The sequence below is a fragment of the Lagopus leucura genome, unplaced genomic scaffold (assembly GCF_019238085.1).
Source record: "Lagopus leucura isolate 7727_CA_CO unplaced genomic scaffold, USGS_WTPT01 Super-Scaffold_100022, whole genome shotgun sequence".
Lineage (NCBI taxonomy): Eukaryota > Metazoa > Chordata > Aves > Galliformes > Phasianidae > Lagopus > Lagopus leucura.
Window position 1 is genome coordinate 2688087 of NW_024962275.1, and position 26193 is coordinate 2714279.

A 26193-nucleotide genomic window follows, 5' to 3' on the forward strand; every position below is an offset into this window, starting at 1 on the left:
GGCTGGGGTTGGGGTTGCTCTGCAGAGGAGAAGCAGTGCCCTGAGCATGCCTGGGTTGCCTCATGCTCCCCGCACTGCAAAAAGCCGTGCAAAGTGAATGTGGAGATTTTGTCAACTGACTTTGATTGCTGCTTGATGATTGATGCTGTTATTGAAAGCACTGAGGGGATCAGTGTGGGCAGGAGGTATTCATCTGGAGTCCGTCAGCTGAGGGGAGAGCAGCATGCCATGCTAATTGGCTGGTGCTAATGAGGAATCTAAAGCCTTTCTGTTCCTCTGCACAATTCACGCCTGACAGGCCCTGAATGATGCAAGGCTGTTGGAAGAGCACGTGTCCTGGCTTTGTCTTCTTGTGTGAGCCATGCTCAGCCTGCAGTGAGTCCCAGCACCACCTCACCACTACTAAAATGTCCCTGTGTTGTGGGCTGGGGTGGCTGTTGGGGCTGTGTGTGCTGGCGGATGGCAGCAGCAGGTCTGGAGATGCTGGAGGTGTGTGGGTAGAGAGAGGCTGTGAGCAAATGCCAAATGTAAAGCCACCCATTTGTCTGGCCCCTACTGCCTGCTTCTCACTCCAGCAGCTGAAGGCTGAGTAAATAGGAAGCATTTTCCACACACCCCATCTCATCCTTCTCTGTCGATGAGCTCAGAGCACTCCTGCATGTGGCCCTGTGTGCAACAAATGCCCTAGCAATGAGGGCAGGGGACACAGGAACAGCGGCATAGGGCCAAGCAGTGCTGTGGCTGATAGAGGCTGGGTCTCGAATTGTCCCCAAAGTTCAGGGGTTTCAGTCTGGAGGAGGTGGGGAGAACCTCCCATGGAGTCCTTTGGTTCGCAGTACAAAATCACCTATTGCTGGAAAGAATGATGGGCAGCAGAAAAATACCCTTTCTGCCAAGGAAAACAAATGGGGTCTTTCTTTAGCCATGCATTTATATAAATAAACACAGGAATATTTTGCAAGCCCTATGGGACTTGCCTGGAGTAGTATTTTGCTGAATCAGGGTGGGAGTCATCCTCCGTTGTTGAGCCTGCGCAGGAGCATGGCCGCTCTGCCTGGGCTGAGGATGCAGTGCGATGTGGGCTGTGTCCACGGAGCAGGGCAGATGGGGCAGCTCTGAATTCCTGCTGTGCTCATGCAGAACCATACACACGTGGATCAGTGGAAATCGCAGCACGCTTTGCTCCAGAACAGCCAGGTTTTTTTTGCACCTGCCACCGCAGGGACCTTTTTTGCTTTCCAGTGAGTTGAGTGGCCCACGCGGCGCTGCGCCATTCTCATCCCTAACGCAGGGATCACATCTTGCTGGGATGAACCAGCCCAGAACTGCCTGGCTGCTGATGGATTTCAGACCATCCACAAAAAACCGGGCTGGTGCCGCACACCAAGATGGCCGGCCCCCTGTTGGGAAGATGGCTGCTGGCCCTGCCACGTTTGGCACGAGCCGAGGGTGCCCTGATGCGGCAGGGATCCCCGGCGGTCCCCTCTGAGCGTGGTTGTGACAGGGAACAGCCGAGCTGCGCTGCGGGCTGCAGGGCTGAAGGGCAGGGGCAGCCATCTTAGATCCGTGGCTGTGCTGTGGGTGGGGGCCCAGGAGGTGGTCAGCACGTCCTCGCTGGCCGCCCGGCCCTCCCCTCTGCGCTGTGCCCCCAACTCGGGGGGCTGGCAGGCATGGCGCAGGGGTGCCGCCCCACAGCCCCTCTTCCCCTCTGGGCCCGCGGCGGCCGTGTTTGTTCTCCTCACAACGCCCCGTTATCAGCACACAACACACACAGGAAGTCCTGTCTGGGATTGTCCATCCCCGGCCTGATTTATACAGGAAGAAAAGCATAAAAAGCCGCCCTTCCACCTCAGCAGCCACCTCCTGCCTGTGCACGGCCGGCGGGCGGCCATGCGGGGGGTGACAGGAGAGTGCCCGGCTCCAGGCCCAGGGCGGCCATGGGGGGATGGCGGCCGGTGGCCACGAGGCAGTGTGGCAGCGAGGCTGGTCCCAGCACGGCGAGGGACAGCGGAGCACTGCAGGTATGGGGTGAGCTGTGGCTGTCACAGCAGCAGGGACGGGTAGGATGGAGAGGGTCGGAAGGGTTGTGGGGCTGTGGGTGGCACTTGCCAGCTGAGAGGTGTCCCCAGTGCTGGTTTGCCAGCCTGACCTGTAGCACTGCTATGTATGGATGGATATTATATATATATATATATACATAGAAGCACATATATGCTGCATCCAACCCACAGGATGGAGGGTTCGTTTTATCTCTGCGCTTGCGGAGGGAGGCTGCAACACTTGTGCTTGTGATTTCCACCTTTATTTCCATAACTCCTTCTCTGTTTCCATCTGCGTGTCTCTGAGCACCTCCACTGTAACACATTACAGGGCATGTTACGCAGGGCTCTGCCAAGGCTGATGCTGTGAGCCTGGAGCATGCCAGCAGCTCAGCAAAGCCTCTGGAATTTGTAACCATGGGTGTTATGTGTGCTGTTTGAGTTACCTGGGGGTCCTGCCATCCTCATCTACAGCATTACACAGTGAAGGCAGGAGGCTCAGTTCCTCACCTGAGGTGTTGGGGGATAAAGGCTGGCTGCGGGTAGGAGCAGCTGGGTACCCACGCACGTGAAGCAGCATCGTGCCACTGAATAGCTCTTGACAGGCACAGCCAAGCATGCCTTTTCACAGGATCTAACATTCGCAGAAGAAATAATAAGATTTTGCAGGGAGTAAAATGAATGTGAAGCTCTGGCATTGCCTGGGGAGCAGTGCAAGGCAGAAGCTCGGAGGCCCTGAGCCTCCCTCACAAACCTGCCTCGACTCTGGGTAACAGTGGGGCTACAGGTGGGCACACACCTCTGCCCTGGCAGGCTCTGAATGTTATCCCTTGTGATCCTTGTGATTCCTCCCATCACTGAGTCAGTTTCTCTCTATGTTTCTGAGCTATCAGTCTGCACTACTTTTCCCTAGAGGTAAAGAAGAGAAATTGAGTCTGGGATGCAGGCTTATTTGAGCCATTTCCCAGACTCTGATGCTGCAGATGGGTCTGGCTCCAGGGAGACAGATTTACAAACTGCAACAAATTAGTGTAAACGAATCTGACTCACAGTCACACCAGCAGCAGAACTGCATGCAGAAAAAAGATTTAACTTAAGCTTTCAGGGCAGGCAGAGAAAGACAAGGAAAGGGCCTTTGCAAACGGAGGAAGATAATAAAACCTGATATTTAGTTCTCTGTCCCCTCTCCCAACGTAAATGTTATAGGTCTGCCCATCACTCAGGAGGTGATGGCAAGAAGGAGCTCCGCTTGGCCCATTTCTGGAGCTGTGGTTTTTCTCTTGATATAGAAGGATAATTACAGCAAAAAAAGCTGTGTAATGCCACGCTCACTGGCACGGCTGTGATTAAAGGACCAACTGAGCCATGCGTGCTACTTGCAGCCATTCCCACCACACTTTCTGTGCGCTCCTCAGGGAGTGATTCACTGGAAAAATGCAGAGGGGAGAGCTGGGGCCATTCCCCACTGAATAACGCCAGCTTTTGCCAGGGAATTTTCACAGAAAGCAGCAAAATTCAGTTTATTCCTAAGTGCGATGGATCATTTCCCAGTTTTTATGCAGCAGCCATTACTGCTGCCTTGAAATGCAGATGAGAACTCATCGGCGCTCTAACAGAAAAGAAATGTGGCTGCAGGATGTTGTCCTGTTTACGCATTTGTTTTTGCATGGCCACATTTAGGTTGCTGTATGTCTCTGGTGGACTCAGGTTCTAACACACAACGTTTGTTAAGCCCTTATTGAGGCAAAACAAAAATCACTTTGTGGGAATCTGATCTGGGTCATAATACTCATTGCACTCAGCAACTGATGACGAGAGACTCAGTGCTATGGGCCAAGCACTTTTCTTGGTTTGACCTGCTTTGATCCCACTGACATCAATGGACTCCACTAGATTTCCACTGAGATAACTGATCTGCAGCTGACGCAATGGAGAACAATATGGAACATAATAGAATAGTGGGAGGTCTTTTTCCTTACAGAACTCTGCAGAACAGGGGCTGCTCCGGAGCCTAAATTTCAATGTAACATTTCCAAACAGCATTATGAAAAGCCTGAGCAAAATAATTTGTCCTAAGACAGAAAAAGCTGATTCCCCTTTTTTTCGGAATCACCAAAAGTTCCAATTCCTGCAGCAAGAAGCCCCAGCACTGAGCCAGATCCCCATGGAGGCCAGTGAGAGACCGCTGTGCACAGCAGGTACAGGGTCAGCTGTGCCTTGTGGTAGCTGAAAGGTTTTGCATCTGTATGTGTGTCACTCTCCTGCCTTTCTCCCCATCCATCCATCCATCTCCAGCTGTCACTTCAGCACTTCTGGCCCCTGTATGTGAGCACATTGCAGGAGGGTCGGAGCTGGGACTGGGTGGCAATTCTACCTTCTGGCTCACCTGGTGTGTGGCTAGAGACCTGCTCTGGGTGAGGCACCCTGTAGCTCGCACTGATGATAGAACCAGTGGGAAACGAGGAGATTGAACACTGTTAAATCTAAGAGGGAGGTTGGCCAGAAACATTTCTGTCTTGGCCTGGAGACAAGTATTAATATTAGATGTCGTGGGAGTATGCTTCTAAAGTGCAAGGGAGAAGGCTTTGGAGGAAGCAGGGAAACTGCCTGTCCAAGGAAGACTTCAGATTCAGGCAGACGTGCAGCTGCAAACCAAAATGCCTTACTGCCACGGTGAGCAGCTCATCACACCGATGTTAGCTGAGCCAATTTCTGACCCTCCCCTGCTCAGAGCTGGTGCAACATCACTGCCTTCAAGGGAACTTTGCCAGGCTATGTCCTGCGGGATTTCCTCCCAGCATAATGAATATTGGCATACAGGGCACTGAACCCTCCCTAGGAGTGGACAATTAAGTGCTCTTTTAATGGGCTATCTGCAGTTCTTAAGCAGATAACATGGGCTCTGGCTTGTGCAAAGATTTGGCCGAGTAAATGGAGCTGAAAAGCAAACATTTTGTAACTCGAATAATTGCAGAATTTTAAAATAATGCACTTCAGGAATTGTTGTGGAATGGTTGAGAGGGTGATAAGGGAGACCGTGAAAGCACTGTGTTTAGTAGTCCCTCACTGAGGGATCTTTATATGAGCACATGAAAATGCTGCAGGTGGTTGAACACAGTGCTGGGGTACAGCAGGTGGGATCCCAAGTGAGAGGAAGGGAACTCTGATACGGCTGGGGGGTGTCAGCAGGAATGGGGCACCCCACTTCTCACCGAGCTTTGTGAAGTCTCTGGGACCCCACAGCAGGTCCCTCATGGGCTGGATCACTGATACCTGCCTGCAGGACAGAGGGAGTGTAACCAGGGGCTTTTCTGTTCCGACAGTGAGGAACCAAGATGCTCCTTAAGGAGAGGATCCACGCTCGGGCCGGGTGACGGAGCGCTGCGGACAAGGTGAGTGCATTGGCTGTGCTTTTAGACCCTGTGCTTTCCATAGAGCCAGACAGAAGCTTTCCACCGCCCTCTGAGCACATTTTGCAACTATTGAGCAAGTTGAGTATCAGGCACCATTCATCTCCCCCATTAACCAGAAAACAACAGTAACGCTTTCTGCACAGTGAGATAATTACTGTCCCTCTGAGGCTCTTGGGAAAAGCTGCCTGTGCTTCGCGCTTCGGAGATTACATGAGCTGCAATCGTTCCCCAGAGGTTGGCTGAGTGAGCAAACTGTTCTGCTTCCTGCTTGTGCAATGTACGATGCTGTGTAACACGGCGCTGCGCTTCCACCAGCAGCCAGCCCTCCCCTCACTGCAGGCAGTGCTCCTGCCTCCGGATCCCATCGTCCTGCCTGACAGTGGAGCTCCATCTCCACCAGCACATCCCAGAGCTGATTCCCAGCTGTTCCACTCTCTCCCCTGGATAGAACACAAGCAAAACTGCCACACAGGCCCACCTGTGGGTCCCCCAGCACACCTCGCATGCAGCGGCTTTGCTGCAGGGCGCAGCACAACTGGTGGCAGCTCCGATTCCACGGGGAAGCCAGCGAGCTCAGTTGCTCTTTCGCAGCTATTATTGTTTAACTGGTAAATATTTCCCTTAAATGCCTACATGATCTCAAAAAACAAAAAACAAACAAACAAAAAAACTTGCAAAACTTAATGGGAACAAATATTCCCAGGAGGGTGTATCCTGTCATTCAGTTACACATCAGACCCCTGCTATCTTTAAGGCTGGTTCTGAGCACGGGCAGGCGCCTAAGTCATTTGAAAAACAATAAGCCTCTGTGCTCTAATTTCCCAGGGAAAAATGTAGACAAAACAAGTGGCAGTTTGGCACTAACCGAACTGCAGATTTTTTTTATTTGATAAATAAATGAGTGCTTAATAGCAAAAGCCTGCGGGCAGCCGGGGGACCAATCTGCCTCATCGGTCCCAGGGCATCCAAGGGAGCCTTCAAGCGTCCCAAGGGCTCGCAGGGCTGATCCCTGTCCCGGCAACTCACTGCACTCTCCTGCAGGAGTTTGCTGTTGGAATGAGCTCAGGGAGATCACCGGGGCACGGTGGGACCCCATGGAGCGATGTGGTGTGTCGGGTGTCCGGGGGAAGGAGATGCAGAACCAGACACAGTCTTTATTAGCACAGAGAGATAAATTTGCCCTGGTCACTGCACCGGTGACGGGAGATTTCACGGTAGCCTGGGAAGGGCTGGGGGCTTCGCAGGGATCTCCCTGCCTCCCCGTTAATCCCCTGCCCACCCAGGAGAGCCGCTCTGCGACGGGGTCGGGGATCTCGTAGCGCGGTGCGGGGCCGTCCGGGCGCTCTGCAGGTGAGCCTGGAAGCCGGCACAGAAGCGGCGACAGCACAGGGGCACCGCGGCAGCGCGTAACGGGGCCAGGCTGCGGCGGGGGGCTCTGCCTGTGCCGGAGCGGCTCGGCGGGGGCAGGTGGCGGGCGGCGGGGCGGAGGCAGGCGGAGGCTCCCCGGGTCCCGGCGCTTCCCCCAGGCCGGGAGGCACCGCTTTCCTCCCCGCCGGGAGCTCATTGGGTCGGGGCGGAGGGACCGGCTTGGCCCGGGGGGGAGGAAGCGCGCGGGGGGCCGCGGCGCGGCGGCGACTCCGAGGCTCCGCCACCGCCAGCGGTGAGTCCCGGCGGCTGCGGCCGCTGCCCGGGGTGGGGAGAGGGGTCGGAGCGGCGTGGGGGGACCGCGTCAGCCTCAGCCGCATCCTCCGCGGGGCGAAGCGGGCGGCGGGGGGAGCGGGGACGGCACCGCGCCGGGCTGGAGGCGGCGGCGGAGCGGGACCGGAGGGGCTGCGGGGCTCCGGGCAGAGGCCGGTCGGAGGAGGGTCCCGGGGGTGCGGGCAGGGTTCGTAGTGCCCCCGGGGAAGATGTACGTGCGGGGTTTGGGCCTGTTGTGGGCTGGGGGTGGCATCCCTGCGCGGCCGGTGTCTGCACCGTGCAGCCTCTTCTGCTGTGCACGGAGCCAGAGCCTCTCTTGTGCTGCTTCACTGCATCCAGCTCCGTGGATCCCGCTGCCCCGCACGCTCCTGTCCCTGCTCCCATCGTGCCTGCATCTCTGCTGCCGTCGTGCCCATGTCCCCGTGCTCCATGGTGCCCAGGTGTCAGCTTGTGCAGAGAACAGCTGGAAATGTTTGTAAGGGAAAATCCATCCCCCTGATGGTGGTGCCCTCCAGAAGGGTCTGGCAGCTGAGGGCACCACTGGGAGCAGAGGTTCCACCTGCAGAGGCAGGCCGTGCTCTTCCAAGAAGTGCAGCTTGTGTTATCCTTGGGGTTATTGCTTCCTCCTGAAAGGCAGGGTTCTCTTGCATCACTTTGGAGACAGACCCTATCTCATGCTGCTAGCATCACCTGGAGTTTTAGCCTGGCTTTTTTGGGCAGAGCTGGACGAAGTACAGCCCGTGTCAACTCCCTTATGGGTTGTATTTTCCCGTTGGTTGCTGTTGCAAGTTAGAAAGCACAGAGGCAGAATGGAAAAGGTTCCGGCTGGCAGGAGCGGCCCCACAGCCTCCCTCCAGGAGCGCATGGCTGAGCCCATAACCAGCAAAAGCTCAGGTGCTTCTTTGTAGCTTCACGTGCTTTAAAAAAGGAATATTAGAATAGCAGTGACAACAGGTTGGAGGATCTCCTGCAGTTTTGGAGGGGCTGATTTTCACAAACTCATAAAAAACACAAGTATTTACTATCATATTTTCCACTTTTGAAACTTTATCCGGTATTAAGCAACCATAATTTTACGAACCCAGAGGGACATTCTGACTACTTGAGGTAGGACAACGCTGCTCTATTTCGAAAAAAAAGAAGCAGTGCCTGCGTTTGGAGCTTGTGCCCTGTGTTCCTTGCCTTCCCCATGGGGAAAGTTCCCATGGCGGCCGCAGGAATTCAGTGGGAGGACTGCGATGGTTGGCAGAGTTTGACTTACAGACCTCTGCAGTAGCACCGCTGGCCAGGGGATCTGTGGCTGGAAGGAAAATATGTGTCTGTGTGTAGCTCTGGAAAGGCACAGGCAGGCCGGGCTGTGTGCCTGCATCCTGGCTGCGATGGTGCCCGGCTCAGCACAGGGAGCCTTTGCCTCACTGGTGATGCTGTTTGCAGGAGGGGCTTCTGTGCCTCCTTCACCTGAATGAAGAGATGCTGCTGCCTGGCTTGGAGAGGGATTTGGAGACTTACAGGTCTACAGATGAATGTTCCCAACAGCTCAGAGTTAGGATTTGTCCCAGAGGAGTTTGCAGCTTTCTGGTCCAGTCTCACCCCACGTCACCAGAGGATTTTAGAACCTTTTAGGTAGCTCTCTTCAGCTGCAGTTTCAGAAGATTGTTTCCTGTTATGCTGCGTCCCAGTAAAGCAACTTCTTTTCCAAAGATTAATCAGATAGACTGACTCCTTCTTTAATTGTCATGTGCTTAAGGTGGGATTCTTTATTCCTTCCTCCTTTAACTGCTGCCATCCGGAGGCCAACTGTTTTGTTTAAATTGCACATGTTTTTAAATTAGGCATTGTTATTGACCTTCTTCAGCCCTGCTTCGTATTTGTCCCGTTGCTAGAAAATCAAAGCCTCTTTCTTTCCAACTCAGTACTCACTCTGTATACAGATGGTACATATGGCCCTTAAAGCACTTTTCCCTGGCAAGAACTTGTATTTTAAAGAGAAGAAGATCAGATTTCAGTATGTTATATGGTGGGAAAATGCAGCTTTACAATGTTGTATGGATTAAGAAATTACAGGCCATTGTTTTGGCCTTGCTGCCTGGAATTGGCTGCATGTTTCGGAATGATGCAGGTTCTTTCTGTGCAGCCCCCTGGTGTGTGCTAGCAGGAGCCTGCCTCAGCGATGGCCCTGTCCCACATGTCCCCTGTTCCCTGTGCTGTGACCCGCTGGGTCCTGTACCCCCCTGTGTGTCACTGGAAAGCAGAGAACCTCATTCTTCCTTGTCTTACATCCTGGCAGAGCTTGCAATAAGGCACAGCACAGCACAGCCAGCCCACCCAGCACCGTGGGGATGTCTCACAGGGACGTTTCTATTTCCTTAGCACAAACCTGGCCATCAGTCTCACGTCACCATACATCCCTCGGATGCCACCAGCTGGGGATGGGCACCATGTGCTCACACTGCCATTCTCTCTGTTCCAGAGTTCGCCGCTGAGCAGCAAGCCATGCAGTAGGAGCCCATGCTTCCCACCGAGGAGTGACCCCGGTGTGTGCCACACAGCCCAGAGTGCTGCAGGACGAGACAGGACATGCGCCGAATCAGCTGCCTTCTTTCGGGACTCGCCTTCATCCTCAGTGCCACCAGCACAGACAGTTTCGCCCGGGTGGGGTAAGCCTCCTTTTAGTCTGCATCTCCCAGATCTGTCCTCATGAGCGCATGCTGAGCCCCTCTGCAAGGCACCAGGGGCACCTGGCTGGGCGAGGAGCTGGGAGGAGGCTCTGCAGAGTCACTTCTTGGCTTTCGTCCTAGGAATTGGGTCTGACGCTGTCCCTACATCCCAGCACAGCCCGAGCATCTCCATGGCCAAAGGAGGCTCGGTGCTCAATGCCCCAGTTTCTTCCCCCACTGAAAGGAGCTTGAGCTCAGCCCCCGCCCCCCAGATCCAGCTCATTTTCTCCAAAGTTTGTTTTTACATTGAAATTCTCTCCTCTAGAATTAAACCTTTCACATTCTGGTCGTGACTAAACCCACAGGCTGAATTCCTCTCTCGCACGCATGCAACTTCAGCTATAGCTTTATTATAACATTTGCAAAGCAAACAATTTCCATTTAAAAACTACATCTTCTGTAACGTTAACCAGTGAAGCTGAAAGGACTTTTCTGGAGTTAATGGAAGCCAGCTGATGTCCATGCTAATTCCCAGCCTTTTAATTCTAGCTCATAATTGAGCTGTGAGGCTGAGACGAGCACGCAAGTTCTTTGGTGGGACAGATCTGCTGGAGAATGTTGAAGAGAAAGAATCTTTAACTGATACTGCTTTGGCTGTTGGCCTTGGGAATGTTTTCAACTGGGTCTCACTTATCTTAGGAGGAACGGAAGGTGACTTTCCTCTGTCTTCTATCTTTTTACCATCAGCCTGATTCTTTCTGTGGAATCATTAATTTGTTGGCCAAAGGCACATCAGGTTCAGGGGCACAGAAAGCTCAGAAAGGAAAAGATACGTTTCAAAAGTGATTGATTGTAGGTTGAAGAGAGAGAGAGAATGGAAGGAGAACTACTCTGAATACATTTCCCTTAAATCTGGACCCCAACTGTTCAGGATGGAGAAAGTTTGCAGGGTGTGAGGGGGGTCAGTGCCTTTGTGCAGGGGCTGGGGAGGAAGGGGCCATGCAGCCCATAGAGCTGCAGCTTTGTGTCGCTGCCCCTAACAGCATGAAGTCACCTCCTGGGTCACTTGGGCAATGAGCCACTGCCTCTTAAATAGCCGTGTGCAATTAGGAGTTGTCAGGCCACGTCCCCAGCTGGTGTAAATCAGCACGGTCCTTTCAGGATGAGTTTGCCAACCATTGCCTGACCTGCTCTCCTTTGCTCAGCCGCAGGACCTGCGCTGCGGAGCCGCGGAGCCGCACAGCTGCCCACACCGAGTCCCATGTGCAGCCCGTGTACCTGCCCTACCTCACCACCTGCCAGGGCCACCGCCTGTGCAGCACCTACAGGTGGGGGAAGCAGCGTCCACAGCAGTGTGAGAGCCGGGCTGGGGGCTTGGGGCTGCCCCCCGACGCTCAGCCTCATCTCTGTATTGCAGGACCATCTATAAGGTTGCCTACCGGCAGGTGTACAAACAGGTACCTCAGCCTGTGGCCTCGTGCTGTCCTGGGTGGAGCAGAACCAGCAGCTACGAGATCAACTGCAACACAGGTAACAAAGCCACCGGGCCACCCCAGGGTCCTGTTCACTTTGCTGTCCCCCAGCCCCTTGATCCTGGGTGGGTCACGTCCCAGCAGCCAGCTCTCTTGTTGACCAACACCACTCTGATTCTTCCTTCTATGTTTTCAGCATCCAATAGCACAACCAAATGTGGCTCAATTTCTGATTAATTTCTAGGCTTTCTTGGCTGCCTCAGGCCTTTTTCCTGTGGGATCGCTTATTAACTTTAGAGTTACCAGAGGATGAAGAAAGTTAGCAAGTTCTTTCCACATAAGTCAGCAGTAATGGAAGAGAAATGCTTTCAGGAGGACATTGTGATGTGCAACATAAAGCAAATGCAGAACACATTGGCACATCAGCAGCTAATCTCTCTCCAGAAGAGACATAGAGCAACACCAAACACTCTCCTGAGCTGTCAGGGTGCAGCATGGCCCTCCTTCACAGAATCACAGAATTGTAGGGGTTGGAAGGGACCTCCAGAGATCATCGAGTCCAACCCCAGTGCCAAAGCATCCTTCCCCTGACCTGTGCAGGCCCCTCAGCCTCTTTCCAAACCAAGACCTGTTTGTCCCACTCCTGCTGCTCCCACCGCACCCCCAGCACAGCCCAGCCCCACCAGCATGGAGCAGCCCACGCCCAGAGCTGCCACAAGGCTGTGCTGTCCTGTGTTTGCACACAGGTATGGAGATAGGGGAGGAGATGTCCAGTCCCACCAAGTGATGCTGTGCTTGTTTGCCCTCACAGCTCTGTGCCAGTTGCCATGCCAGAATGGCGGCCGCTGCACGTTCCCTGGAAGATGTGCCTGCCCGCCCGGCTGGATGGGGCCTTCCTGCCAGACAGGTACTGCTGCACCCTGCTCCCCTCCTGGCACCTCCTGGCATAGGGGACCATGTTAGGTCAGCACGAGCTGGGGCTGTGCTCTGCTGGGACTGCAGTCAGCAAAGGGCTTTCAGCAGAGCAGCCCTCACACACGTGGGGCTGTCCCAAGGCTGCGTATTTACAGTGACCCATCTCCCAGCCTTTGTAAACTCTTGCTGTAAACGAAGACGCTCATTTGCTGCAGAACCTAAATCTGTAAAGCAAAAAGATCCGGGGGTGGAGGGGAAGGGCTCCTCTCCTGTGCGAGAGCAGCCTGATGCCTCACTGGAGCACGGGGATATCCAGCAGAGCACACCAGCATGGTGCAAACCACTTCCAACACTTCTCCTGGCTGTCCGCCCTCCTGTAAGGCAGAGGAGGAGTGTGTGGCACTGACCCGTGCTGGGCAGGGCAGGGCTGGGCTGAGCACATCTCTGACGGCTCCAGCTCCAGTGCTGGGGAAAGGATTTTCCCACTGCCTAGAACAGATTTGCCCAGGCGTGGGAAGCAGCTCTGCTCATTTTGCTTTGTGGGAACAGCTTTAATAACTCCCCCGTGTGAGGAGAGGTTACTGGGTTTTATACACACTTGAAAGGCTGATAGCTCCTCACCACGGCTGGCTGGAACCAAAACCCTGACCATAAATCCAGGATGAGAGCCAGACACTGAGAGCAGTGATATGGAGCTGCCTGCACCCCTGTGCTCAAGGATGATGCCTTCTCTGGCCAAAGTATGGGCATTTCTAAGTTTATCCTTGGCTTTTTACCCTTAGGAGGGTGAGAGGGATGTAGGAAGGAGGCCAGATTTTTCCTCTGGATAAATAAGTAATATGGGTATCCTATATTTACACCAGCATCTTCTTAGTGTGCTCCTACCCTGTCTGAGGGGCACCCACACAGCTGCCAGCCAAGTTTGGGGAGAGTGATCTGGGCCTTGGCCCATCACATCCCCACCATGAGGATGTCAGTGTGGCTTTGGCAGGGGGAGCAGCATCTCTGCTCCATCTGCACCTCTCTGCCCCTGAGCATTTTACTCCCAGCCCTGTCCTCATGGAGCCACCCCTGTGCTTTCAGATGCAGATGAATGTGCCAGCCGGAGCCATGGGTGCAGCCAGCTCTGCGTCAATACAGCTGGGAGCTTCCATTGTGCCTGCTGGGATGGCTTTAGCCTCGCTGCTGATAACAAGGCATGCCAGCCCGTGGTGCCAGGCCCTGAGCCAGGAACCTTCAGCCAAGCAGGTAACTGCCCATTGCTGCAGCATAGCAGCAGCTGCCTGGGGGCTTTGGTGAAACCTGGGATTAACACAGCAGCACAGGATGGCTAGAGAAGGACTGGCAAGAGCTAGAAGATGGAACAAAACCTGCCTTGTGCACAAGCCCAGGCCCTGCAGGGGTGACAAAGCCTGGCTGTGGTGTGTGGTGGTCGGGACTGTAGCTGTACTCTCCATCATCATCATCATCCTTCCTATGGGGCAGATCCATCCAGAGCCACAAGGAGCATCAGGAGCTGCTGGTGACGGCCCATTATTACTTTTGGTACGCGCTGTGACACTTCAAACTCGTACCGTGAGTAATAATGCGCTGTGGTCAGCGCTGGCATCACGTGGCAACACCTGGGAGAGCCATCTGCCTGTCCCAAACACCACCTGCTTTTGTCATGTCTCTACAGCAGAGCTCGCCTTGGGACAGGGAAGACACGGGTGCTAACTCATCTTTTGGCAGCAAAGGCATGAAAGGATATTTTGTCCTTTAAGCATCACCCCACAGCCTGAGAAACTCCCTCACTTTATTCTAGGTACTGCTGTGCTTGCAGTGGGCACTGCATCCAGTTCCTGAACCCTGAGATTCCATCGAAGGGGAGCACCAAGCAGCACTGCTTATCCTGAACCCAGCACATCCCACTTCACCTCAGGCAATGGATTTTTACTAACCAACCCATTTGGTCCTTTTTTTTCCAGAGCCCTCCAGTGAAATGAAGGAAGAAATGAAAGACCTGAAGAACAGAGTAGAAGCACTGGAGCAGGTGTGTGTTTGATGTCCCCGTCTGCCCCTTCCTGCCCTGCCTGCGGCCACGTGCAGCCAGCTCCAAGCCCAGGCTGTGCACAGCCAGGGTTTCCCTCCACCCCTGCTCTATTTTTAACACCACCCTGACCTCACGCAAGCAGGGAGCAGGCAAGGATCCCAGCTGGGCTCCACACTGCAAGCAGAGCCTCCCAGCAGCTCTTCCAGCCCAGCAGCCCTTTGAACGCAACCAAACATTGCGCTGAGGCGCCTCCTGACTGCTCATGGCTCCTCTTCTCCCTGCAGAAACTCCAGTTGGTGCTGGCTCCCTTCCACAACCTCATGCCATCTGCACCAGAGGACGTTGGCACAGACCCCATCAGCCGACTGTCCCACTCCCTCCAGCAGCTGGACAGAATTGACTCCTTGAGCGAGCAGATCTCCTTCCTGGAGGAGCGGCTGGAGACATGTAAGTGCCTGCAAAAAGGATGGGTGAAGCATTGCACTGTCCCTATTTTCCCCCCCACACATTCAAACACCACTGACACAGCCTCAGACCTCAGTGCCACAGCTTTGCTTGGGGCTGTTTGTGCCACGGATCTTGGCTGTGGAGAGCAGATGCAAGCCAGCAAGATCAGTAACACATATATCACTATTAATCTTGATCTTCCCTCAAACTCAGCAGCCTGTAATTAATAAAAGATGAATGCAAACAACCCATTAGCTTCATTCCAAAGCTGTCTGTTTGGCTGCACCATCTGATTGCGCTCATAGCAGCCAGAGTAAGAGAGGCACACAGAAACAGGGCTGTTGGGCAGAAGCAGAGGGAGGCTGCCTCGAGCAGTGGGGCACATCTCACAGCACTCTCACCAGCTCTCCCCCCTCCCTGTAGCACCGTAACTTGGTCCAGGATGAAATGAAAAGCCCCAAGTCTTAAAAACTTAACAGTGCAAAAAGTCAATCAGCAAAGTTTAGGGAGCGTGCCCAAGTTGGCAGATTTATGAGCCTGGGAAGTTTTAGGCATGTTTCTTCTTGAAGGCTGTAGAGCAGCACTTTGTCACGCAGTGCACCACAGAGGTGCCTTAAATAGTAGGCACTGAGTGGCAGCAGCCTCGTGCTAAAGGCACAAGGATTACGTTGCCTGTTCAGAGGAAGGGACAGGGAGGTTTCAAGGCATACCCAGTCCCAGTTCACTGCTTGTGCTAATGGCTTAGGTATTAAAAACTTCAAAGAGCTTGCTTGAAGCTGCAAATTGACGCTTAAAGAAAAACTCAGAAAGGGGTAATTACAAAAACCTGTAAGTGTCTCAGTGGGCCAGGTTTCCTAGCATTGCCCTATGCTTATTATTAGTGACAGCACTGAGGAATGGGAGCAGCATCACAAGGTAACGTGGATTTGTTCCAAGGGATGACTCCAAAGTCCTGTATTTAGCTTCTGCCAAGCCTGTTCCAGCAGGCAAAACTTGCCTTTGTCCCTCCCATGTTCTTGGAAGTCCCTGGAGGATACAAGACTGTTCTGTTGTACTGCAGTGAGTGCAGAGCATCAGCTGCAGCTGTGGTCAGGACAGCCCAGACCCAGCTGGCATTCTTTTCAGTACCTTCCCTGCCTTGAGGTGCTATGCATAGGCTTACCAGGCTCAGGGCCAGCAGGATGGAATCAGCAGGAGGCTGTTTGGCAAAGGAAAAACAGTAGAGGTAGATGACATTTATAGGTGCTGAGGGCAACCTCATCTTTCTAAGGAGAAGAGACAGCAAGATTATTTAGCATGTGAGAAGACAAGGGAGTTGGTTACAGCCAGCACAGAGAACCTGCTCTTCTGTGCCCATTGCTGTGTTGGTTGGAGGTGCCACCACCACACCAAACCCTGGCTAACAACAGTGCTGGATTATTTACTTTTTTTTAATTATTATTATTATTTTTTAAATCTTTCCAGGTTCCTGCAAGAATGAACTCTAGCTGAGCACCCAAAGAATCAGAACAGGCAGACTGTATCTGTACTTGTCTCTCTCTCCAGCCCCAGTCTGGGGCCGAAGACGCATCATCTCCAGGAAGACGCAGGGTAGAATGACAAGGCTGGTTTCCCATCAGATTCCCAGTATTTTCTCTTCCAACTCACCTTACCAAAAGTCATGAAGTTACTTCCAAACTGGACTTTTAACCCTGAGCATCTCACCCCACTCCTGCTGGAGAGGCAGAAAATAAATGCCTTACCTCATGCCATTAGCAGTGCCCGTCTGGCTGCGCCAGAGATTGGCTCTACACGAATTCATGTGGTGCTTGGTTTTGTTTGCCTCTTCCTTAGCCCTGTAGGGCAGTAATCATCATGCTTTTACACAGGCCTGAAGGCATAGAGCCTGGTTTTATTGTTTTAATGCAAAACCTTTCCCTGTGACGCTGCCATCACCAGCACAGAGCAGACAGGGACAAACCTGCATCACTCAGCCGTGCCAACAGGGTGAGGCCAAGTCCCCTGCACACCTGCTCTGCAGATGGAGTCCAGACAAAGCCCACTTGTTTACACTGGCACAGCACCAACTGTTAAGGTGGCTGTTTTCCCCCACCCAACCGTTGCTGCTTTGGCAGTCCACACCAACCTCCCTAGCTCTGTTTGTTCAAGCCAAGGTTGCAGGTGTAGCAGAGCAGACGCGAGCGATGCGGTACAACACTTTGCTACAACCACAGTTGCAGGAGGAGCCCTGTGGGTACAGCCACGCTGCAGAGTTATACTAAAATAAAGAGTTACACTAAAATAAAGTCTCCTACTGTGCACAGAGGCCGCAGGCTCATTACAGGAAGGATGGAGCTCCCTCCATGGCCCCACTTTGCTATGGGCTCTTCCTCCTGCAGCAGCCCTCCTCCCTCAGCTCCCACACAAAATCAAGAGTCTCCTTCATTTAAATAATTAAAGACATACTTTTTTTTTTTCCCCCTCTTTAAGCAAAATACATTATTCTTAACCCAATTAAAACTGAACAGTAGACAAATGCACACAGAGGCATTGCTTCTTTCTCCCAGGTGCTGCATGAGTTGCTCCATTGAGCACTCCTTTGATCTTCCTGGGTTTCACCTCCATAACAGCCATTTTTCTGCTGTTCTTACAAAGTGCTGGTTGGGTTTCCATCCTCCCACCCCGACCCATTCCCTTGGCAGGTCTGACCCCTGAGACTGTACCATAAAGACCCTAGGATAAAGCCCCAGCTCCACAGCAACTCAGCCCAAGGACTGTCTGCCTTGGAGACTGCTGGTTGTGCCTTGCCCACGTGAGGATTTACCCTTCAAAATGCCCTGTGAATCCATTTAGAGCAACGCAGCCACAGGCAGGCTCCAGAAGCTGGCTGTGCTCATCTCATGGTGCTCCCTGCTGCATTAGCAAGAGTGCTCATGCCTCCCTGAGCCCCGGAATCACAGACCTGAGCCAGCCCCGCTCTTCACAGAGAGCAACAGCAAGGGATCCAGGAGCACTGCCCCATCTGCCATCCCAGAGCTGGGAAAGCCCTTTATCCAAACTCCTCTAAAAGGGATGGAGCCTATTTCCTCTAGGGGAAAAACTGAAACTCTCCCCATTACAGACTCAGCTCACGCACCCTGTAGGCTCCCCACAAGTTTTGCAACTCCTGCGGAGCAGCAGCTTCACTGAGATCAGCACAGAGACATGGGACAGGCACCATCTTTCGGCCAGTGCTGACCATGACAAGACGAGCGTGGCAGAGCCCTCTGCATCTGCACCAAGCACCCCAGGCGCCAGGATAACTGCAGCGAGGAGGTCGAACAAACAGCACAGCCAAACCCACGCAGGCAGCGTGCACTGCCTCGGTGACACCACAGCTTCCCTCTGCACAGCTGTACCCCTCAGTGAGGGAGAGCACTTGTTCTAATGAAAAGCTGGGCTTTAGGAAAGGCTCACGGCTGACTGGCCCCATGCATTCCCCTTTTTTAGCTCAGTTATTGGCCGTAGGAGCTTTCCTCAAAGGGGGAAGGCTTGGCTCCAGAACGCCTGGGCAACGCAGAGCCCCAGCAACAGATGCTGCTGAGATCTAAGGGCATCTGTCAGGAAAAAGCCTCAGTGCTCTGCTCCACCTGGGGATGCTGGCAGAAGCACGTTGCAGGGCACAGCACTGAACACAGGGCTGTGCTGCTGGACAGCCAGAGTCTGGATTTTCTCCCAATTCTCAGCACCAAGGTTGTGCAGGGACACACTGCTGCCTGCTGGCTTTCCATCTGGGGCAGCACCTAACAGCCAGCAGGAGCACGGGGACATTCACACAGGGCAGAGCCCAGGCTCCTACCAGGCCCTCCTCACTGCCCCACGGCAGCTGCCTGAGCTGGAGAACTCACCTCTCTGGTCATTGAGCCCTTTGGTAGCATACGTTTGGTGCCTGAGAAATACAGAAAGAGGAGACATTTCATTGCAAGATAAAGAACCCTTAAGAGAAATCCACTCAACAGGGAGCCTTGCTGCTGGCTCGATACGCCTCGTGTGCCAGTCCACAGCATCCCCAGAGTTCCAAGTCACTGCGGAGAAAGAGATTTTCCTTTGGTGTTTGGCAGCAGATGGGTCCCTTCGGCCACCGCCACACGGTGACGCCGCTGGAGCAGCACCTAGGAGGAATCCTTCCCCTCGCCTGGGCGGCCCGACAGCCTGAAGAGGGTCTCCCTCATGATGTTGTGGCATCTGTCAGTGAGGTCAGAGACGTCGTCTGATGTCAGCCCTTTGGTTTCTATTGGCGGGAGAACCTCGACCTTGATTTTGCCTGGAAGCACAAGAGGAGCCTGTGAGAAAGCTCCCATCGCAGGAGCGCTGCTCTCTGCCCTTACAGAACACCTGCCATGGACAGGCCCATTGCAGCCCCCCAGGTACTCATCCCTGCAGTCATCTGCCCCTGCCAGCAGAGGTTGCGCGGCCCTCAGGGGAAGAGATTCTCTGAGAATTACACCCTGCCCGAAATAGCTGCTCCAAGGAGCAAAGCATTTCCCATGCCCTGATCTGGAGATGTTAGAGGCTGCACCCTGAGCTCTGCAGGGCTGAGGTGAGCACACAGAGCTCAGCACCAGGTGCTCCATCCATCTGCTCCTGCCCAGCCCTCCTACCTCCAGCCAGCAGCAGAGGGAAGGCTTGCTCCCAACATTACTGATTCACACTGGCCGAAAGCCAACCTGCTGCCCAGCACTTACACTGACAGATTTAAGAGTTTTAACTCAACTTGCAGAGGGGTCCCTGCTGTGAAAGACCGGAATTCAGACCATGCTTGCTTCTTCCCCCAAACACAATCCCTCTCCAAACCACCTGGGCTGTGCCAGCTATGTGAGGTAGAGGTGGCACCTAGTTCTTAATGAAAACACCCCTTAGAACGTTTAATTACATCCTCCCCTGAGTTAATCCAGCTCAGCTCTGGAGCCAAGTGCTTTGAACTGCCTCCATGCATCTGCTCAGCTCGGCCCCCCTCCCACATCCCCACACAGACACGGTATCGCTCCATCTCTGAGAAGCTATGAAGGCTCTTTCATACCTGATGTAAACAGATTCTTCTTCGGGTTGTAGAAAGTGGTGAAGGAGGAATACACCACGGGGATCACCGGGACCTTGGGGAGGAAGAGGAGTAATTGCAGTGGGAAGTCAGGATCCACTGGGACATTCGAGGCACTGGGGACAGCTGACACTTCAGCCTCAGGTCAGCACTGCTTGCAGAGCTCAGCTCGGCTCCTCCAGGGCCAGGCTGAGCTGTTCCTGACCTGCACACACCGAGGCTGCCTGTTTTGACAGGCCTTTCTGTGCTGCACGAGCACATAGCTGGGGCAGGGCAGCCTCCATGCCTTCAGCTTCTGAGAGGGGTGTCACCAACTGCAATCAGTGCTCCCAGGAAGGCTCAGGCAGGCAGAGACAGAGCCAGGAGGGCAGGCCCAGAGTCACATTATTTCAGTGCTGGTAACACAGACATGATTTGCAGTTGGTGACTCATGGGGAGCGGCAGCAGTGGGAGCAGAGGTGGGCAACATTTCCACTGTCCTCCCCTTCAGGCCCTGCCAAGCCCAGAAGGAGGTTGGCACCCGCTCCCTCCTCCAGGATCCCTGCTGCAATGCTCTGTGAAAGGGGAACACTTCCCCTCGGGTCTCCAATGATTCTGGTCCCAAGAACGGAGGCACAGCATGCACTGGAGGCTGAGGCACAGCGTGTGCCTTCCTTTGGCACCAGAGAACAGAGCAGGTGTCCCAGCTGGCAGCAATCCCCCTTGGCCACAGTTGGATTCTGCTGCTCCTTCAGGAGCACCAACAGCTCCAGTTTTCCAGAGCCCAGGAGCTGTTTGCTGCTCTCCCATGGACTCTGCCATATCGAGCAGAGAAGGCATCTAACACAGCACAGAGCAGCCCCTGTGGCAGCCTGGGAAGAGGCTGCTACTTTCACCAAGAGGAAGCCCGGGTGATGCTCTAACATCAATAAACACAAATCAGCACTCTGCTGTTGCTACATGGGAGATTAAGAAATTAATTGCCAGCTGTGGAATCCCCAAGGCAAGCTCTTGGTGTGGTGCTGGGCTCTCTGTTGGAGGGGAAAAATAGGCATTCTATTCTTGCTAGGCAGAACTCAGGACACCTAAGGGTGGTTGAGCTGAGAAGCACAGCTGTGAGCTATGAGCCTCACCTGGGAACAAACCAACCACACCACAGCATGGCCAGTCTGCAACACCACTGCAAAACCTTTTGGGTCCTCACGTTTGGGAGGAGCCTTTGGGAAGCAAAGCACTGTTACCTGTGCCTGGACAGCAAGATGAAATGCTCCTTTCTTGAATGGCATCAAATCTCCCGTGCAGTTCCTCGTGCCCTCAGGGTACACCCACACCTTCACCTGCAGGAGATAAGGCTCTGCTCCAGCAACCTTCTTGCAGCATTCCCTCCCACCAGCACTGCCACATCACCCCCCAGGCAATGCCACAATGCCACTCACGTTCTCAGCTATCATGGTCTTGGCCACCTCTGCCATCACCATCTTGGCACTGCTGGTTTTCTTCCTGTTGATGAAGATGACACCCCCGAGGTAGGTGATGAGTCCCACCGTGCCGGCATACATCAGCTCCTTCTTGCCCACCTGGACACAGCCGTCGGGCAGGACCTCCATCAGCCCTAACGTGACGGCAGAGCGTGAGACCCAGCAGCCACCCCCTCCCCAAGCGCCTGCACTTGGATGGGACAGAGGGAGGGGGGAGGCCCCTCCTGTAACCAGCACCAAACCAGTGGCCTCGGGAGCACAGAGCAGTGCAGGGGCAGGGGATGCCAGCAGGGCCTCCCACAGGGTGACCAAGAAAAGCGCTTCCCCCCTTGGGCTGCTCCTCACCCATCATGTCGAGGATGCTCTGGTGGTTGGACACAATGATGGCAGGGCCCTCCATCTCAAAGTTCTCCAGTCCTTTCACCTCAAACCTCAGGCCGAAGAAATACTTGAAGGACTTGACCACGGTTTTGATGATCCTACAGAGGAGGAGAAGAGCGGTCAGACAGCAGCAGGGCAGGGATGCAGCGGGGGCAAGGAGACAAGAACAGCTTTGTGACAGCCTCCAGCCCCATCTGTCTGTCATTCACCCACGTGCCTGTCCTGCATGGCCAGTCCCATGTATTTGAGGGTGCTCAGCACACAGCTGAAGCACTGCACATCACACCAAGAGAGCACAAATGTCAGTGGCACCCTGGGAGAAGCAGAGTGTAAGGCAGAGCCACAGCTCTCTGCTTCCCTCAGGCTGACAGCATCCCCTCACAACCAGACTCACTACAGACACTTCAGAGGAGCCAAGCCCAGCCTAGCACAGGTGCAAGGACTCTGCAAACAGAGGGCAAACTGGAAGCCCTCCATCCAGTGCAGGAGGGAGAGAGGCTGATTACGCAGCCTGCTCAGGGATCGCTCTTCCTGCTGCCAGCCCCACTCATTCACCACTCCTTTTTTCCCATGTCAGGGCTGTAAACCTGGCTGGATGGTACCGGTGCTTTCCTGCTGCAGTCAGCACAGCCCCACAAGCTGTTCAAACAGCTTTTCCAGGAACTGGCACACCCCAGCACTCGTTATTAACTTGCACCCTTTGCCCCAGGAATGCTGTGCTAATCCTGCTCACTGCAGCACTTCTTTGCAGTGCTACCAACACAGGGGTGGCATTACCTGAGAAAAATCTGCAGTCTTCAAACCAAGAGCTTCCTCCTGCCAGCTCAGCTCCGCTGGGGACCTTAGGGTCCATCCTCCAAAGCTCCCAGCTTTCTTCCCCAGCAGCTCAGCTCAGCCCTGCCATACCCTTGCTGGGCACAGCCAGCCCCATGCTGTGGCCAAACCCCTGTGAGCTCACAGCGCTGGGACAGGTGGGAGCTGGGGACCCTCCAAGTGGATCAAAGGACGCAGCCAAAAGCTGGCAGCACACAAGGGCTATTTTGGGCAGGGGAGCAGCCATTTGTCAGGACGGGAGGCGGAGGAGCCTGCACGTGAGCAAAGCCCCCAGGAGCAGCCAACAGCTCAGCTCTGCCTGCCCTGAAGCAGACCTGCAAGCTGCCCTGCCCTCCTCCTCCAAAGGATGCTCTGCACCTCCTCCCTGACAGCAGAGAGTCTTCCTCCCTGCAGGGATGGCTCTGAGGGTCAATATTAAGTCCCATTCATTTGGGACCCCACCGCACCCACCACAGGGTCATGCTGGAGGGTTCCCCACCACCACCCACCTGGGAAGCATCAATCACCCAGGGCAGCAGGTGAGCAAGCTGCTGGCACCTCGTTCTGCCTTGGCAGCAGCTGTTTCCCCAGATGATCCCCATCCCTTCAGCCACAATCCTGCACCAATGCAACATCCATCTCTGCACCCCATGCACAGACCCTCGGGGCTTTCTGGCTCTAACACCAGAGTTCAGGGCAGGGCATTGGCCGCCAGTTACACCACTCCATGACACAACTGCCGTCAATCCCTGGCATGCAAACCTGCTGTAAAGGTCAGACCGCACCCAGAGCCCCGCACGGGATGAGGGCAGCACAGCCAGGGCAGGGCAGGTGAGGAGAGCCGGGGTGACACTGACCGGGGAGGTGGGGGGGAGGCCGGCAGAGGCTGCACCACCAGACTGACCTACATCCCACTTCTCCTCCCTCCTGCCTGCCAACCAAAAACAAGGTCGCTGCTCCAGCAGTCACGCTGTTCGGAAGCGGCTGGGAGAGGCTGGTTACTCATTACTCAAGAACAAACCACCCAACTTCCTTCTGCCAGTGAAGAGCCAGCGTTTCCTTGCATAAGATGTGGCCTGAGCTGCTCAAAGAGGCGAAGGGGCAGAGCTGGGAACAGCAAGGAGGAACTGGGCAACGGGCAGCCCTGAGCAGCCACGTCACCACGGGGCTGGGCAGCTCCTGCCCCCCCCAGCAGCTCCCTGTGGGGAAGATGATCCTGGCGTGGTGCAGCCACAGCCGTAAATCTGATGTCCTACCCGCCAGACACACGGAGCAAGGGGATAAATGAGAGGCAATGTGCCCTCGAGCAGCTCTGCGGAGGCTTTTTTAGGACTCTCTGATCGTGAAGAATTCATGCAGGCTGCTTATCGCACTGGAAGCTCTCACAAGAGGTTTCACCACTAGATAAACACATCTATCTATCAGAGGAGGGCATCTCTCCCACGGCCCAGCACAGCAAGGACAGGGCATCCTGCTCCTGCACTGACACAGCCTGCCCCCCAACATCAGCACCAGGACAACCAGCTCCACGGGGAAGCTGTAGCAATAAGGATCCACAGACCTCCCAGAATTTGGGAGCTGCACCAGCAGCTGGAGCCAGCGAGTGGAAATGATGGGCTTGGGTTACAGGAAAAGGGTGGTTCTGGCTACAGCTCAGCTCTGAGCTTCAACAGGAGGATTGCTCTGCACAAGGAGCTCTTCTTCCTGAAAAAGTTCAGTTCTAAGTTGACAGATTTCAGAAGTTTTAGGGTCGAAAACAGAGCCGGCATCGTACACTGCCCCGGTTACAAGGCTGGGTGTCGACTTCTGGGAGGAGATCCTGCCCTGGGAGCTCAGCATGGACTGCAGGGCAGCTCGCAGCAGCACCCAACGCACAGCACAGGGCACTTCCTACCGGCACCCAACGCTCCTCCCCAGCCCCTGCTCTGAGCTCAGCTCACCACAACCCCACAGCTGCCAAAGTCTGGATCTGCCCCACCTCTCATCCACGCTGATGCATGGAGGCTGAGGGCTCCACTCCCCCCCAAGAGGAGCCTCTCTACAAACACAGCTTGGAGTAGGGAAGACAGAGCAGAGAAGGAAAGCTGACAGCAGGGCCCGGAAGCCAACACCAACCCAAATTCCCCTGTGCCACCCACAGCAGTGCTAACCCTGCCCTCAGTCCCCCACACACGTGGGTCTGGCCCGGAAGATGGGACCCAGGCCTACCAGCACAGCTGGGGCTGCCCCACATCCCTCTGAAAGGACACGACGTGCCACCCGGCAGCTCTCTGGGCACAGCCATGGCTGCTGCGTGGCCTTCAGGCCCCAGCATCCTACAGCCCCACTGAGGTTCCATCTCTGATTGATGGTGGGGAGGAAGGAGATCCCAGCCTAGACTAAGGACTTTGTGGTCTTCCAGCTCATCTCCCAGCCTGAAACAGTTCCCACTTGAAGCAGCACACACAGCCTCCCATAGCATCCCCCAGACCCCCTCCACCTTACAGGGGAACCACAGCTCCGTGCCACCCCCTGCAAGGACCTCACTGCCCCCCACTTCGCCCCCACCTACCCACTCACCCACCTCATGTTCTTGACGGTGCGGCCACCGTTGACGAGGAGGCAGACGGGAGCGGTGAGCCCGGAGCAGACGATGCACAACACGTAGTAAAAACCGATGCGCAACGCGAAGTTCACAGCCGGGCTGAGCTCCATCAGGAGGTGCAGCAGCAGCAGCACCGCCGCACCCCATAGCAGCCAACCCAGCTCCATGCCGCGTCCCCGGGACCCTCCGAGCCCAACCCTGCAACCACCTTATCTCCCCCCACGGCCGCTCGGAACGGCGTGCGCTCCCCCCGCCTTATGTGGGCGGTGCGCCCGGCTCAGCTCAGCCCCCTCCGCCCCGACTTCGGCCGCACCGCCCTCCGTGGGGCGGGGAGAGAGCGAGGAGGGGGGGGGGGTTCAGGGCTCGGAGCTCTGTGACGGGGCCTGGAGCGGGTGGGGGAGCCGTGGGTGGGGGTTGGGGTGCAGTTGTGGTGTTGTGTGGGGCGGTTTTGGGTCCCCCTCTTGGTGCGACGCCGGGTTTTTGTATCCTTTGTGGCGTGGTTGGGGAGCTTTGGGGTGCCCGCGCCGTGCCCATCAGGGTCATAGGGTGCCTCCTTGAGTGAGATTGGGTTTCTTCGTGGTGCTATGGGGAGGGCTGTCCTGGCATGATGTGGGGTCTTTGGGGTCCCTCGTGGTGTTGTGTGGGGTGTTTTTGTGTCCCCTCACTGTGTGATGTAGGGTTTTTGTATCCCGCATTGGTATGGGGTCCTTCCACGCCTCCAATGCATCCCATGGCATTGGTGTGGGATCTTTGGGTCCCTTCTGGTGTGATGTGGGGTCTGGGGGTTTTCTCATGCTTCTGTGGGTGGTCTTTGGGTCGCTCTTGGCATGCTGTAGGATCTTTGGGTTTCTTCATGGTGCCACAGGAGGATCCTGCGGTCCCTCTTGGCACAACGTGGGGTCTTTAGGTTTCTTTATGCTTTCCATGTTGGGACTTTGGGTCTCCATGGGACAGCCTTTGTGGAGAGGCCAGGGTGGGTCACTGGTTCTCCATAGGCACCAGTGGGCAGGGCAGGGGGAAGTTCCCTCACTTGCACTGATGTGAGCTCAGGATGAGGCCTAAGAGCTTCGTGGGCACAGCGCTGAGATGGAAGGCAGTCTGCTGGATTCACCACAAACCACCCCACCGCCTTCAGCAGGTTTCACAACACTGCATTAAAATCCCCATCCCGGGGCTGTTTGGGACTCCATCAGGGTGAGCCACGGCCTCAGCAGTGCATGGGGTTTGCA

At 54.9% G+C, this 26193-nt stretch overlaps 2 protein-coding genes across 3 annotated transcripts; one reads left to right on the forward strand and one right to left on the reverse strand.

The window, feature by feature from the left end:
- The first annotated feature begins 1890 nt into the window (after window positions 1-1890).
- EGFL7 (EGF like domain multiple 7) lies at window positions 1891-16469 on the forward strand. 2 transcript variants are annotated; one of them, XM_042879366.1, is made up of 10 exons: window positions 1892-2021; window positions 5363-5431; window positions 9621-9807; window positions 11013-11135; window positions 11225-11337; window positions 12091-12186; window positions 13278-13442; window positions 14162-14226; window positions 14511-14673; window positions 16138-16469. In XM_042879366.1, the coding sequence occupies exons 3-10, from the start codon at window positions 9728-9730 to the stop codon at window positions 16158-16160; spliced, it is 828 nt and encodes a 275-aa protein (XP_042735300.1). In that variant the 5' UTR covers window positions 1892-2021; window positions 5363-5431; window positions 9621-9727; the 3' UTR covers window positions 16161-16469. The 2 variants fall into 2 exon arrangements, with proteins under 2 accessions (XP_042735301.1, XP_042735300.1); XM_042879367.1 differs by lacking the exon at window positions 13278-13442 and having other exon boundaries at window positions 1891-2021.
- On the reverse strand, window positions 16086-25202 carry AGPAT2 (1-acylglycerol-3-phosphate O-acyltransferase 2). The gene is made up of 6 exons (XM_042879368.1): window positions 24944-25202; window positions 21532-21665; window positions 21145-21320; window positions 20950-21045; window positions 19712-19784; window positions 16086-18955 (listed from the first exon to the last, which is right to left on the reverse strand). The coding sequence occupies exons 1-6, from the start codon at window positions 25129-25131 to the stop codon at window positions 18804-18806; spliced, it is 819 nt and encodes a 272-aa protein (XP_042735302.1). The 5' UTR covers window positions 25132-25202; the 3' UTR covers window positions 16086-18803.
- Window positions 25203-26193: the final 991 nt, after the last annotated feature.

Bases quoted from the DNA above. Each gene is read 5' to 3' on its own strand.
- EGFL7 (XM_042879366.1), top strand. From the start codon at position 9,728: ATGCGCCGAATCAGCTGCCTTCTTTCGGGACTCGCCTTCATCCTCAGT. The intron at 14,227-14,510 runs GTGTGTGTTTGA...TTCTCCCTGCAG, and splicing joins GAGTAGAAGCACTGGAGCAG to AAACTCCAGTTGGTGCTGGC. The intron at 14,674-16,137 runs GTAAGTGCCTGC...AAATCTTTCCAG, and splicing joins GGAGGAGCGGCTGGAGACAT to GTTCCTGCAAGAATGAACTC.
- AGPAT2 (XM_042879368.1), bottom strand. From the start codon at position 25,131: ATGGAGCTGGGTTGGCTGCTATGGGGTGCGGCGGTGCTGCTGCTGCTG. The intron at 21,046-21,144 runs GTGAGTGGCATT...TATCTCCTGCAG, and splicing joins AGACCATGATAGCTGAGAAC to GTGAAGGTGTGGGTGTACCC. The intron at 18,956-19,711 runs GTATGAAAGAGC...TTGTGCTTCCAG, and splicing joins GAAGAATCTGTTTACATCAG to GCAAAATCAAGGTCGAGGTT.